Genomic DNA, 14,831 nt, shown 5'->3' with positions numbered 1-14,831 from the left:
TACTTTAACAAGATGGATAAGTACTAAGGTCACAGAGAGTTTTCTTCTAAAATTTTACAGTGTTTGTGGATACGCAAGTGTGATCCTCGTAATATATCTGTTTACAAGGATGTGGGGTTATTGCAGAGTGTGGGCTTATATAACAGGTAAAATAGGTATAGCCCCCCCCCCCCCCCCACCTCGCTGTTTAAATTCTACATGTACCATGATCTCTAAACAGTGAAATATTTTCAGTTAATATTTTTTGATAAAATAGGAAAATATAACAGATTTGACATCTTGAAAAGTATAAATAGAAATTCAGTTGATTTACTGAGTAACAGACCTAGATAAAATATTAGTCAAGAAATCAGAAACATATGTTAGAAGTAGAGACAAATGAGTTAAAACACAGTAAATCATTCAAACATGGATGCTTCTCGACTCCTCGTCCTACAACTCAGGACAATCTCAATCCTGTGATTTTAAAACCCTCTGTCTATATTTTTTTCCCCATTAACCCTTTCACCACTAGGTAACTTTAGTGGACTCTTCCATGCATTTATTGGGATGAGTCCATTATGGTCTACAGTGATGAAAGGGTTAATGATATCAAACATTTTTGAAAAAACTTTTGAAAGACAATTGAAAATTGCCAATCACACATATATCCTTGTGTGTTTTGCATTTCTTTGAAACGAAATTCATTTCAATATTATTATCAAAATGTCTCACCAGAATTTTATCAGACATGGGGTACTGTGAAGTATAAATTTTCTCATTTTAGTTGTTTTAGTTACCAGTAGTGTGGAAATTGGAGTTGTCAGTTCAACTGCAATATTTTGTTCATGGTGTAAATGTGTCGGTTTGTGGGGACACATATGCATGTGCATATTTTCGCACTCGTTTGAACAAGTAAACAGGAACTGAGCAAAAAAAACCCACTTGTTTGTATGGTATTTATTCCACCTGAAAACTAAAATCTTTGAAAATAAATCATTAAAGAATAAATCTCAAGAATTGTTCACAAAATTCGAGTGATTCACATATTGACCATCCTACGAGTCAGCACCTTTAAGACAAACGTCCATGTTTGAAGTGTACACTATACTAGATACCAGCGAAAACAAGCCAACTATCAGTATGTGCTTCCTAACATGTTAAAATACCACTTCACAAATTGTTAGCGTATTAGAATTAAAGTCATACTAGAAGTTGAACTGTTAGCATACTAAAGTATCACACTTGTAAGTTAGAATATAAAAGTCATCTACTGAAAATACACAACTGAAAGCATACTGAAAATACACTACAACTATGCTGTAAGTATACTGTACCTGTACTGAAAGTATACTGAAAATACACTACAACTATGCTGTAAGTATACTGTACCTGTACTGCCTGCCGGGCTGCAGTAGAGGTTTGGGTGAGGAGGGACCATTCATATCAGACTTTCCGAAAGTCGACATGACAGGCTTTTTGTATGCTTCAAATGCGCTTCCCCTTTCATCGGTGTCTGTGGAGTCAGCATTCATCCGTTCTCTGTGAGGAAAAAGAGATTTCCCTATAGAAATCTACAACACTTATGTTTCCCCACATTTCTCTAACCAACTTTTATATTTTCTTTTTATCTAATTTATGACAAGTTTTTTTTATTTTGAAATGTTTTTTTATCAATAACTTATAATAAGTACAAAGCATAGATATCTTGTGATGTTGTTTTAACAAATATCTTGTAAAATGTATTGAAATATTTTTTATCGCAATGTGAAGGTAAAAGGTCATCAGGCATGCTGAGAATCTGATATGCTGAGGTCAAAGGTCATCTAACATGCTGAGTTCAAAAGTCATCTTATGTGCTAAGGTCAATCAGGCACTACATACAAAAGGAAACCAGAAGTAAGCAGCTTCAGCCTTTCACCACTGTAGACCATATTGGACTCATCCAGATCAAAGCATGGAAGAGTTTACTTAAGTTACATAGGGGTGAAAGGGTTAAATGTTTTGTTTTACAGTGTTATCTCACTGTGTAGTTGGTGTTTAATACAGTGCTATTCTGTATAAAATTGATCATCCCCATCTTACTGTTAAAAGCGGGTCAAGGTCATTTCTGACAGCCATTTATCCTAGCATACTATACCAAGTATGTTGATCCGATAACTTGCTTCATATGTTTCAACACAGTTTATCCCTGTGACCTCATAAGTAGCTAGTTTCCTGATAATTATGTGAACAAACTTGATTGTCCTTTATCAACATACTACAGGCCTAATGTCATGACCCTAGGTTTTTAATTATTCAGAAGAAGTTGTTTCATAGTTTTAGCCCACCTGAACAAACTGACCTAGAAAGTAGGTCAAGGTCATTCATGTGAATAAACTTGAAATCCCTTATAACAGCAGGCTACATGCTAAGTATCATGACTCTAGGTCTTTATTTATTCAGAGGAAGGTGTTTAAATGTTTTCAAACACTTAACCCCTGTGACTTTGTAATCTTATCTGCATCATCTTTCTATGAAGATTGGTTTTGCGATTGTATATGTCCAGAAATTACAGTCTTTGAATACACCACTTCCATAAAACAATTTGAGGGTGTTTTTGAATTTTTTATTTCTTAGTCATAAATGCACACAAGTGTCAAATTCCAAATCACATTGATATAAATTTTTCAGATTCTGGAAATATAACTGTTCTTCAGCTAATAATCTCAACTCTGCTGTAGGAGTGGATATGCTAATGATATGGGTTTGGTTATGCTAATGAGGTAGGTGTGATTATGGTAATGATATGGGTGTGGTTATGCTAATGATATGGGTTTGGTTATGCTAATGAGGTAGGTGTGATTATGGTAATGAGAGGTGTGGTTGGTTATGCTAATTAGGTGAATACCAATCCTGGGAGGAGTTTATATTCAAGGCACATGCAAGTTCATCGGAAGCTTTTTGGTTCAAAACAAATAAGTCCAACTCATTTGTAAAAATAAATATGTATTTTTATTTCTTTTTCCTTTCATGACTAAGTATATATATGCTAAATATTTCTGAACACAATTTTGTTTTTAAACTTTACAAAATCTGTCTTTTATAAACATGATATGTTACCAGTGCTAGTAATCTTCAAAAGTGTCAAATTCTCAAAAAGAGAAAAATAGTTTGTCCTAAATTATTCTTAACCGTAATACATATGTAAAATAAAACAATTAAAAGTTTTCTAAAAAAATCTATCAAGTGATATGTTTAGGAATATCCAAAAAAGAATAAAATATTTATATATGTAAACATTTTAAAATGCAATTATCCAAATGCCAACATTTACGAAAACAATAAATCCTTCTTAGATACATGTTTCTGTCTCTAGTTTGTTTTGTCTGCCATTAACTCATTCACCCCTGAAATTTCATAATGAACTATACCAAACTTTGAATTGGAAGAGTTCAAATGTGTCTTTAGGTGTGAATGAGTTAAATAACATCTTTATATTAGAAAATAAAATTTAATGACAATGAGTGGACATTTTTTGATCCAAAGAGCTTCCAACTCCTCTCTATACGTATTACTACCAACAGATTTCGTACGTTGTAAAGGATTTTTTATTGTCAAAGTCAAAATTCAGAATTTGAAAATTTAACCAGCAGGATCGGTATTGCTTAAAATAATATATCCCAAAAGCATCAAACAGCTGATTTTTTAATTCCTGATGTAATTAAATGAGGAGGGGCTACATTGTAGGTGTAAACAGGTGTAGACAGGTATGTTACCTGGAGTAAAACAGGTGTATAACAAAGAAAAACAGCATAACACCACACTAGTTAACAAGGACAGAAACACAGAAACTATCAATAGTACAGAATACGTACAGAATACATGTATCTCGTAGAAGGTTACCGTGAATGACGGACGTGTTCTAACGTTTCTGCTTTCTGAGCCGTTAGTGTTAACCGTGTTAGTACACATCCAATCAAGTCTAGAGAACATTGATGATTTCTTACACAACAACATTGTGGAACCTCGTTTATTTGAAAACTTTTTTCTTTTTTTTTTAAATTCTGAGGATCTGCATTCAAAAAACTGTTCTCAAGTTCAAAATCTGATTCTGTTCTAAAAAACATCTCAAATTTAAAAACAAAAATATTAATCATGAGTAAAATCATTTTAATATTTTGTACAATTTTTTCCTTAATCTTACAGCTGGATAGCATTTCAATGTTTACTCATATATTCTATTCAAGATCTCCGTGAATTACATGAATTTTTTAAATTTTCACTTTTGGTGTGGGAACAATTCTATGACTACGAGGGTTTGGTCGCCATAACAAAGAAACATGCTTTTCAGAAAAACAGGTAATAAGCCAAAACTTGTTGGAAACAGAAAACATTTCCATTGTTCAGTCAAGAGTTCAGGTCATCATTGTTTCATATTTTTGGTGATCAAGCTGACAACGTTGCCCTGTACACCAGAGTAGCAAGGTCTTAATGTAAAATCCTGGGGAAACAATGAAACACAAAAAGTATCATCAACTTATTCTGGGCTGGTATAATTTATATTTGAATTCAATGAAATTTTCAATAACCTGGAAAAATAAATTGACATATTGACATAGGAATTTTTCAAAATTTCTGGAACCGATTTATGTCTTTTTAAATTCTGAAGACTGTTTTGTATATTATATATGGAAAACAGCATAGAAACGTAACTATAAGACCAGGAAGGATAATGTTTTCTTCTTTAACCCTTTCACCACTGTAGACCATAATGGACTCAACCAGATCATTGCATGGTAGAGTTTACTGAAGTTACATAGGGGTGAAAGGGTTGAACATTGAATTTTATAAAATTATATAACATCTTTGAGTCCTGTTATATAACAAGAGATTAAACCCCAAATATGATGTATATAAAGTTTAACCCTTTCACCCCTAAAGACACATTTGAACTCCTCCAATTCAAAGGTTGGAATAGTTCATTATGAAATTTTAGGGGTTAAGGGGTTAAACATTCCAGTTACTACAAGTTTTCCGTTGTAATATATTTCACTAAAAAAAAAAGATTACTCAATAGATACATAAACTCTTTGCTCCAGCCTAATTCTTTAAATATTTTCTTTTGTTTCTTTCGGCTCTAAGATATTTGTTATACACTAGATATATTTTTGATAGGTATGGAAGTTTTAAAAATGTATGGATTAGATCCAAGGGTAATAAAAAATGTCTGGACTTTAAATCCAGATTTAGATGTCGTCTAATTTTTGAGAGTCGTACCTATCACATATAGACATGAACATATTCTAACTGATTTTCAAGAAAAGTATTTGATTTACCAAAAACTGAAATTGAGACATAAAGTCTTGTGAACCTGGATTAGAATGAAAAAATATTCAAAGAATGGATTCAAAACAGTCTGAAAATGATGGATGAAATTTTGATTCCTTTACAATTTGAAATTTTCGTGTATATGATATACATGAAAGGGGTCAACAAAATATTATCTGGGAAATATGACTGTGAAGTTATTCGACATAATTAATAACAGGGAAAGTTCATCTACATGTGGACACAACTTTAAAATTCACAAATTGCATTTAAGACTTTTTTGTTTAAACATAGAGCTGTTGATTTATGGAACAATCGTCCGTCTAATATGGTGAATTCAAGCACAGTCAGACAATTTGAATATAAACTAGATGAACACTGGCAAAACCAAGTGCAGAAATACAGTTTTAAGTCATTCACCCCTGCAATTTCATAATGAACTATTCCAACCTTTGAATTGGAAGAGTTCAAGTATGTCTTCAGGGGTGAATGAGTTTTAAATAAAAAGTTGAAAATCGAAATGTTGCAAAATTTTGAATATGATTTTATTTAATTGCTTTTTATTTCAAAGGACTGTATAATCCTGATTTTGTCAGAAGAAATCTATGTTTTTATGTAAACATTGTAAAATATGAGCAATTCCATAACAGATATATAAGATGGGAGAGTTCATGCAGGGCTCGTTTGAGTCAATATTGTCATGCTATGATGGTAATTAGATATGACTCAAATTAACATGCTTCATTGTTAGAACTTCCAGCAATCCCCATCTGCTAAATTTGAATGAGGTAAAAAAAACAACTAAAATAACAAGAAGCTTGCAGACAAGGGGAGATAACTTAGATTACCTCCCCTGAAAGTATATTCAAATGTGCAATAATAAAATGGAAATAATAAAACAAAAAATAGTGTGCTAACAATATAAAAAATATCTTTTTGATACTTTGGCATATACTGGCCAGAAGAACAATCAATATCAAAATAAATGTTGTAAAATATCTGAGATTTCTTATATGAAGCACTGAATTCTAATTTAATTTATTTACAACATTTTTTTTTAATTTTAAGGGAATAAAACAAATATCTTCCATTAGAAATTAAGAAAGAAAAATTAAAAGGAAAAAAACACCCCTGAAAATGTTTATTTGGTGATCGTATTGTCATGGTAACACTAAATTTAAACCAAAAGGAAGCTTTGTGCAGCATTTATACATTCGGCTAATTCATTTGGCAAGACGACAGAGAATTTAAATGTCAGTATCTATAATCTACACAACCAATCCGGTTTACAGCAATCAAGGTCAGAGTTCAAATCAAAATAACCAATTAGATAACAGCATTCCAAGGGTCAAAGTTCAAAAATGCACCAAAACAAAGATTGACATTTCTAGCACAAGGAACACATGGGTGATCAACCAAACCTTAAACGGCCAATCAGAACAAGGCTTCATCTTTACCTCGGGCGATCAGCCGCACTTGGATACCCAGGGTCACGAGAATAGCCCTCCATGTTGCCATGGTGACCGTTAGTGCCACCGCCTTGCTGTGCTTTAAGCCGCTGTAACTCCTGATGGTCCATGTACATTTGATTAACGAACGCGCCTCCTGACCTTTGACCTCGATCAGAGTGAGGCTCCGGGTTGTTCGGTTCCTGGGCAACATAAGGTCGAGCGTAATGGTTTGCCATTATTCTCTCGTTTCCTTGTGGCTGCCTTTGGTATCCGGATCGTGGTGCGACGTAGTCGTAGGGGTTTTCGTTCGGGTCGTGGTAATCCTGGGAAGGAGGACTGCGCATGTTGCCCGTTTTGATTTTGTTGACGACGGCGTAGTTACTGGAATCTGCATAGTTGTAACTCCTGTAGAAAAATGACAATGGGAGTTAGGCAACTTTTGTCAACTTCTCAGTAAATCCCACTGTGTTGGACCTTAGTCAGCGCCCATGTTAAAATATTATTGACCCCATACTCTCTGTAAATGTAGTCAGTCCTACATGTAATTTTACTACGAAGTTTCAGTTTTGTCACAAAAAACAACTTTATCATATCAAAATGTCTCTCTGTACAAATGTTTCTCAGCATTTCTTTTAGCAAATGACAAAATTACACACAAATCATTTTTACGCCCCACACTTCTTGCAATTTGGTTGCTAATTAAGTTGACACCAAATTTTTTGAAACATACAACATTGCTAGGCAACATCAAAATGTACACAACATTTTCCCCTCCAAGTCAAGCATCATTTATTATAAAGCTCGTTCGTTAAACCATAATTATTTATTAATTTTGCAAAATGCAAGCAGAAGTCGTAACAATTAATAAATAAAAAGCTTCCTTTCCATGAAATACAGCTCCTCGTAGATAAACCAAATTCTTGTCATAATTAACAGATTGACACATGATTACACCAGACGAACCATTTCGTACCTGTTAGAATTTTCGTAGTTCCTGATTTTCTGGTCGTCAGGCTCTATACCCCGATCCTTCAGGTTATAGGTTTTCACAGGCACTGGGGGCGGCTCCTTCTTATTGTTGGGGTCGCGATGATGACCTCCGACCTCTGGGGGCGCAGTCCCCGGCCGCTGGGACGGCACAGATTTACTTCTTCCCTGACCCTGTTCATCTTTTCTATAAATAGAATTCAACAAAACTATGTATTTTTGAACGTAACAGAAGATTAGGAAAGCTAAATATTTAAAGTTTTTACTCATTCACCCCTGAAATTTTGTAATGAACTATTCCAATCTTTGGATTGGAAGAGTTCAAATGTGTCTTCAGGAGTGAATGAGTTAATGGTCTTCTTTTACAATCTAATTTGCAACCTTAATAATAATAATAATAATAATTCAAGGTTCTCATATACTACTGTATCACAACTGAGTTCGTAGTTCCTCTCAAAGCGGTTCACAAATTAGTACCCGTGGTTATTATTTTAAAAATAACAAGAAATATCAATCTTTTTCAATGCTATACAAAAAGCAATAAAATGATTTTAAAGCAAATAATTTGAAGTGGAGCCAGTGTTTTCATTGGTCGTACCTGTATCTCGCTGACAGATCGGAAAGTTTTGATTTGTCGACATGTGCGGTGCTGACAGGATGTGCGGTACTCCGTGTGAAGCGGTACGGGTCATGTGACCCCTTGGCGCCAAGTTTCTCACGGAGTTTGGAATCGTCGTGTTTGTTGGCAGGGTGTGACGTGTACTTAGTATAGGAATCACTGCTGTATGAGGAATTATCTGTGTAGGGCTGCAAAACATAAAACATTAAACATTAAACATAAAATCATAAAACAAAAAAAATCATAAATCATGAAACCTAAAATGAATAATCATTTTACAGTGGGTATAATATACCAACGTTTCATGTCGGAAACATTAACTTTTTCTCAAAGCAAAATTCTACTAAAAACCCAAAACAAATAAATCTATGCTAAAGAAAATGTTCAAAATGAGACACTTGTGCCATTGTAGAAATATAAAAGGGAAGGTAACTCTAATAAATAAAGATTGTTCAGTTTCATTTTTTTTGAAGATTTGATTTTGATTAATAAACTTTTATTCTAACTAAAATAACAGTCAAAAAAGATGCATAAATCCTGTAAATATCGGTAAACTTTGTTCGAAATAACCGTACACATTAGCCTCCCTTTTCGGTGCTTACGTACCCGATGGTGCTGATGCTGAGGGTCGTTGTGATGAGGCGGGGGAGGGGGAAGTGATGATGTGGATTGACGGGTCGTATGAGCTAGGTCCGATTCTGACCGCCGATGATGGTTTTGGCCGTAACGGTTCCCTTGGTGGTCTGGGTCATCGTAAGCAGGGTTGAACCAACGCTCTGAGGAATCAAAGTCAAACAAAACATTTATCTATCAGATCCACCATTCACTTTTCAAAATTAAGTTTAAGAAAAATGATGATGGCTTTAACTCTCTGTTCCTTTGTCGACACATTTCTACTTGCGCCAATTGCATCATTTAGCCTTGACAACGTCAAAATTACACTCAAACGGTTTTAAATTGTGTTCCATATTGGTATAATTGCTGTCAAATTTGAAATAAAGGTTGGTGAACCCTTTGATTTTCAATTACACTAAAGAGGAATATTCACGACAGTAATATGAAAGACGTACCATCCTGCTGTCCTCGGGGGTAGAGGCGTTCATGTGGGGTGATGGTGGCATACGGGTCGATCTGAGTTCTGGCCGGGTGATGCCGATTCTCCGACGCGTAATATGATGCATAATATCGGTCCTCAGGGAGGCCATCCACTGTAACATAGACATCGTAATGTTAACTCATTCACTCCTGAAGGAACATTTGAACTCTTCCTACTCAAAGGTTGGAATAGTTCATAATAATAATAATAATATTATACAACATTTGATATAGCGCCCTATCAAGCTAACATAAGCCACTCTAAAGCGCTTTACAGTAAATAGATATACAATTAGTACAATTAGTGTATACATTAATCAATACAATTATTGAGGAATTCACAGGAGCTGCCCTTATCAGGCGCTAACTACTAGACCTATGCCACCTGGCTAATATCTCCCTATGTGTGTATGCCTGCGTGTACATGTGTGCTGGAGATATTATTTCAGGGGTAAATAAGTTAATGTGCAATTTACATCATAAAAGATAATTTACATACTACCTGAAGAATTCCTCGACGAGTTTCAGATGTTATAACCCGATATTAAATTTGCTGTTATCATTTATCAGTGATTACTTTAAAACATTATGTGATTCCAATACTTACATTCCACATATCTTCTGTCGTCAAGCATGCCCGGGTTTTTCTGTACCTTGAATTAGAAACACGACATCATTAAAACCTGTATCACATAAGATACAATTTCTAAAACAAGTTATAGACGAGAAACATCTCAAAAATACAACATTAGTAAAATTTATGCAAATTTTGTTACTATATAGCTACCCACAATTGTAATATTTCTATTCAAAATTCTTTTTGCCAATTGTCAAATCTAAAGTTACTCACTTTCAAACTTCAAAATAAGTGGCCTGATCAGTTAACTGCTTGACCATTTGTTTGAACAGAAAAAAATGAATAAGTTCGCAGAAAAACTGGATGCATGAGGCTAAAAAATGAAATCTAGAATTCAACATTTGATTTCAGACAGCAGGTACAATTCAGTATGTGATAACCTCTGCAGTTTTAGCAGTGAAGGACACGTACCCCCGGGGTTTTGTGGTACGCTGGAGGTGCTGGGTACGGTGGAATGCCGGGAATTCTGTCTGTTGTGTTCACACTGGGGTCGGAAGATGACCTCACTAGTCGCTTCTTATGCATAGGTGAAAGGTCAAGGTCATCGACAGGTCGACTTAAGTCTAGCTCGCTCTGCTGGGACGGTGCGAAGCTAAGGCGATTGGACATCGGGAATAGGTAATCGTCACTGATATCATCCTCGGGCTATAAATAGATGTCAGGTGTGATGATGATTGGCTGGTCAATCTACGCTACACTGCTAGCAGACGTTGTAATGTAAGCGTACATATAGAAGTGGTAGTCTAAATTTAGCACTTTTTGCGCTTTAAATATTGCGCCAAGTTATGATTGTACTGATTTAAGTTTCTGTAAAAACATTTTTTTATTCCATATTATGATGGAAGGATAATTCATCAATGCGCTAATCTGTTTAATTTCGAATGCCCTAAAAAAAATAAGCGCTTAAATAAGCATTGTTACAGTATTCATGACATTAAAAAATTTGCGATATGGCCAAATAAGTTGTTATTTTCCTCACAACAGAAATTGAAATGCCAATAAAACTTTCACTCATTTTCCAACAGAAATCTTATACTCTATACTCAGGTTTGTAATCAATCTGTAATAAAATGTGAACCAGGAAATCGTAACAAAGTTCATTCTGGGAGTACTACCGGTGACATACCTTGCGTTCAGACATCCAGATATTCTGTTTCTGTTGTAGTTCCACTACTTCTCGTAGCCGACGATACCAGATGTCGGTAGCGTTGTGACTTATCGTGGCTAAAAGCAGAAATTTTGTTTACAATAAACATCAATAGAAATTAATTATTCTAGACTCAACATTACATTATGTTGCATTGTAAAAAACCCTGTTTAAAATCCTTTTTTAGTTACAGGTAAACTTTTAAAATTCCAGGTAACTTCATTTTCAAATTGTTCCATTTGGATAAATAAACTGATTAATTACAAGTTTATAAAGGAACATTACCATTTTTTAAAACAATCATATAGCTAATCTTAAGTTAATAATAAAGATTCATTTTCACGGGTAAATTTCGATACTTTATGTTGCCATGAAAAATATTGAAAAATTTGATTTTCTTTTTATATGATCCAACTACTTTATTTTCATTGACAACTAATAAGTCCAATTTCATAAAGATAAATTATCGCGGCTGAGATACTTTGGTTTTCAGGGTTAACGTTGACACAAGATTTACACTCACCTGTGAATAGGTGGTGATATATTTTCTCCAGTTTTCCGCTCTGTTCGAAAAGTTTCTTTGGATTTTTGCTGGAACCTTTAGCGAATCTAGCACGACTTTCCTTGACGACGTTTTTATTTTCGGCCTTCAGGAAGACAACGACAGGGTAATACTGGGCGTAGTTAAGACGATCAACGTTGTGTGGCGTCACGTCAAGTAAACAGTGCCTTCTCTGAAATGTGCAAGGATTCAACAGCGTTAACACAAGGAATTTGATTGGCCTAGAAAAATGTTGGCAATCATTGTGGAATTTTGAAGTTAGCATCATACGTTCATTTCTCTGAAATTTGTAAGAGATCATCAGCATCATTTTTACAAACAGTTTGATTGGACAATAGCGATAGTAAAAAATATAATGAAATTTGATTGGTCAATAAAAATAGTGAGAAAATTAATAAAATTTTATTGGTTGATAAAAATAGTGAGAAAATCAATAAGATTTGAAGTTAAAGCACAAAGTGAATCATCAGCAAATATAATCAATCCTTTAATATTATACTGTATACTTTTATAATTTGAGGAGAATTTTTTCCAAAAAATCCTGATGAATGTCTACAGAAATGCAAATTAGTAGAAATGTCTTCATTTGTATTGACCACTGCTTCCATTACACTGATAGAATTAACAGACATAATCTTCAGCAATACAACAGAGCTCGGTATCACAGACCTACCTTAGTTATAATCTCCTTTATTGCACCCAAACGTATAATTCCTGATTTATTTGATTTCTTGTCATCATTCAGAGTAGATGCATCATTTTCTGTGAGAAAAAAAAACAAAGTTAAAATTAGGCCTATAGACCTTCAATCAAATCAAAATTTAAAGAGAATTTTATTTTTATTATTATTTTTACTTATTTCCTTAATTTTCATTGATATCATCTAGAGTTTCTATATCTGAATTAAAAAGAAATTTCAATTAAAAAATTCAAATATTCAATAATACTGGTCATAAATTTCACAAGATTTATAGACAAATTATAACTTACGTGGCGATTCAAACTGATCAGGATATTCATTTAGAAGCTTTTCTCGTGCCACATCGGCGAGGGCTCCGAAAATCACTACAGGACGATGAAACCCACCTGGCAACAGAAAAAGTTTACGATCAAATATTGAAATGTACAATATCCAACACTTTATTCACGGAAAATCAAATTGAATTCTAAAGAATATTAAGAGTAGATTTAAATACAGAAGTTCTTTCCTCATTGATGGATAATAGAGAACATGAATTGTCTCCCTTACATTGCTAAGCAGTGGAATGACTGGTTCATACATTTGTAAATGTAATATTTTCAGGGGTAAAGTCCTGTGAACATCTTGATACAGGTCTTTAGAACGGTTTTAAGGTTTACAGTAAAATAACATTAAACAGTCCCTATTTCTACAACTAACATCTGGTTCAACTGGTACAAAACGTTTGGAACACTACGGACGAAATCGGCCCAGTTTTTGTCTGATTTACTTACAGTCTTTGAGAACAACTCTCTCATAGGCGGGAAATTTTGTAGAAAGGCTCGCTGTAAAGACACAAAAAATATCTTGTTAATGAATAATAATTTCCACAAATAAAACTGACAGAATCAAAACTAAAGAAACTGTCAAAATTTTGTGACGAATTCATATAAAATTGTGTCAAATATATTTTATTGTGGGCTGTATTTTACCTAAAAAACACCCTCTCTCTTATTACTGTTCTTCTTCATCTTCTGTTTCGAGCGTCTTATCCCTATAATCTTACGTTATAGCCTTACTTGAAAAAGAATCCATCATGGATATTTTTTACAAAGGAAAATAAATTTAATAAAATCCTGAATGAAAATTTATGATTTCTCAGTTTTAGAGTGAATAAAATAAAGATTGTAGTTGTTTGAATGGTCTGTATCCTTAAAGTACCAACAACCTGAGACAAACAGGTGGTAGCATTAACTCATTCACCCCTGAAGACTCATTTGAACTCTTCCAATACAAAGGTTGGAAGAGTTCATTAAGAAATTTCAGGGGTGAATGAATTAACAGAACAGACAAATCTGATAAAATTTAAATATTGGACATGGCGTGCGTAAACCTATATCCCATAATAGTACCCGTCACAGATCATGCATATATATATGTGTAAACATCATAATAATAATGTACCTCAAACTGTAAGCTCACACTCTATTTTAAAATCAAACTTTTCTTTTCATCCTGTGCATTTTGTGCATTTCTAAATATTTTCTGTGTGCGATAGTGTATTTCTGTGTGCGATAGTGTATTTCTATGTGCGTAAATAAATATCTAGTATGATGTGTGTTTCTGTATGTGTTAAACTCTCCCAATGTGTTAGTAGGATTTTCCCTCTAAAATGAACCGGAAATATTTTTGAAAATTTAGCGCAAAATATCAGATTTGCTTACAAACTTACATAAATCCCACTTCTTTATCACACTGAAGCAGTGATATAATTACCTACTAATCAGACAGACTACTGTTAATCACTTTAGTTCACCAACTATTGCTGTAATTGCGAATTAATAGTGAAGATCTAAATTCATTATTGAAATCTGTTTTAAAATTTAATCCCTCAAAAAAATAAAGAAACAAAGTCAACATACAAGGTCTGTATGGAAGGAGTAAGACGAGGAAGGAAAAAATAAACAAAGAAGGCAAGCAGGAAAACCAAGCAATAAAATCACTTATACAAGAAATCAAAATAATATTTTCGTGAATTTTAGAAAAGTGTTCAACAAAAGGCAAATGTAGATATCAGAAAATTATTAAGAATATGAATTTTGTATGGTGTGAAATAGACCCAGGGGAAAAAAAGGTACATTTGAGGTACACTTTTTGGGGTACCTAAGGCATGCCTTAGGTATATCTAAGGCATGCCTTAGGTACATTTTGGGTAGGGAAGAAAAAGAGGACAGAATAGGAGGGGTTAAAACCTGTTCAATATAGGTACATTTTAGGCACATTTTAGGCACAATTAAGGCATGCCTAAAATGTGCCTTTTTTATACCTCTGACTGAGGTATACCTAAAATGTGCCTAATTTGTAC

At 33.9% G+C, this 14,831-nt stretch overlaps 1 protein-coding gene across 11 annotated transcripts in view; it reads right to left on the bottom strand.

Moving 5' to 3' along the window:
- Window positions 1-14,831, bottom strand: part of LOC110458764 (tight junction protein ZO-1-like) — a 136,725-nt gene that overhangs the window by 11,664 nt on the left and 110,230 nt on the right. For all 11 annotated transcript variants that reach the window (XM_021510656.1, XM_021510659.1, XM_021510657.1 and 8 more), the window contains 13 exons: window positions 13,261-13,311; window positions 12,778-12,873; window positions 12,461-12,549; window positions 11,749-11,959; window positions 11,205-11,302; window positions 10,490-10,723; window positions 10,049-10,094; window positions 9,417-9,554; window positions 8,953-9,122; window positions 8,326-8,534; window positions 7,714-7,914; window positions 6,747-7,145; window positions 1,372-1,521 (listed from right to left, as the gene is read on the bottom strand). In XM_021510656.1, coding sequence (XP_021366331.1) covers window positions 1,372-1,521; window positions 6,747-7,145; window positions 7,714-7,914; window positions 8,326-8,534; window positions 8,953-9,122; window positions 9,417-9,554; window positions 10,049-10,094; window positions 10,490-10,723; window positions 11,205-11,302; window positions 11,749-11,959; window positions 12,461-12,549; window positions 12,778-12,873; window positions 13,261-13,311 — 2,092 coding nt within the window. The remainder of the gene's footprint in view (window positions 1-1,371; window positions 1,522-6,746; window positions 7,146-7,713; window positions 7,915-8,325; window positions 8,535-8,952; window positions 9,123-9,416; window positions 9,555-10,048; window positions 10,095-10,489; window positions 10,724-11,204; window positions 11,303-11,748; window positions 11,960-12,460; window positions 12,550-12,777; window positions 12,874-13,260; window positions 13,312-14,831) is intronic.

Source organism: Mizuhopecten yessoensis, unplaced genomic scaffold (assembly GCF_002113885.1).
Source record: "Mizuhopecten yessoensis strain PY_sf001 unplaced genomic scaffold, ASM211388v2 scaffold9739, whole genome shotgun sequence".
Lineage (NCBI taxonomy): Eukaryota > Metazoa > Mollusca > Bivalvia > Pectinida > Pectinidae > Mizuhopecten > Mizuhopecten yessoensis.
This window is presented reverse-complemented; position numbering and strand designations above follow the sequence as displayed.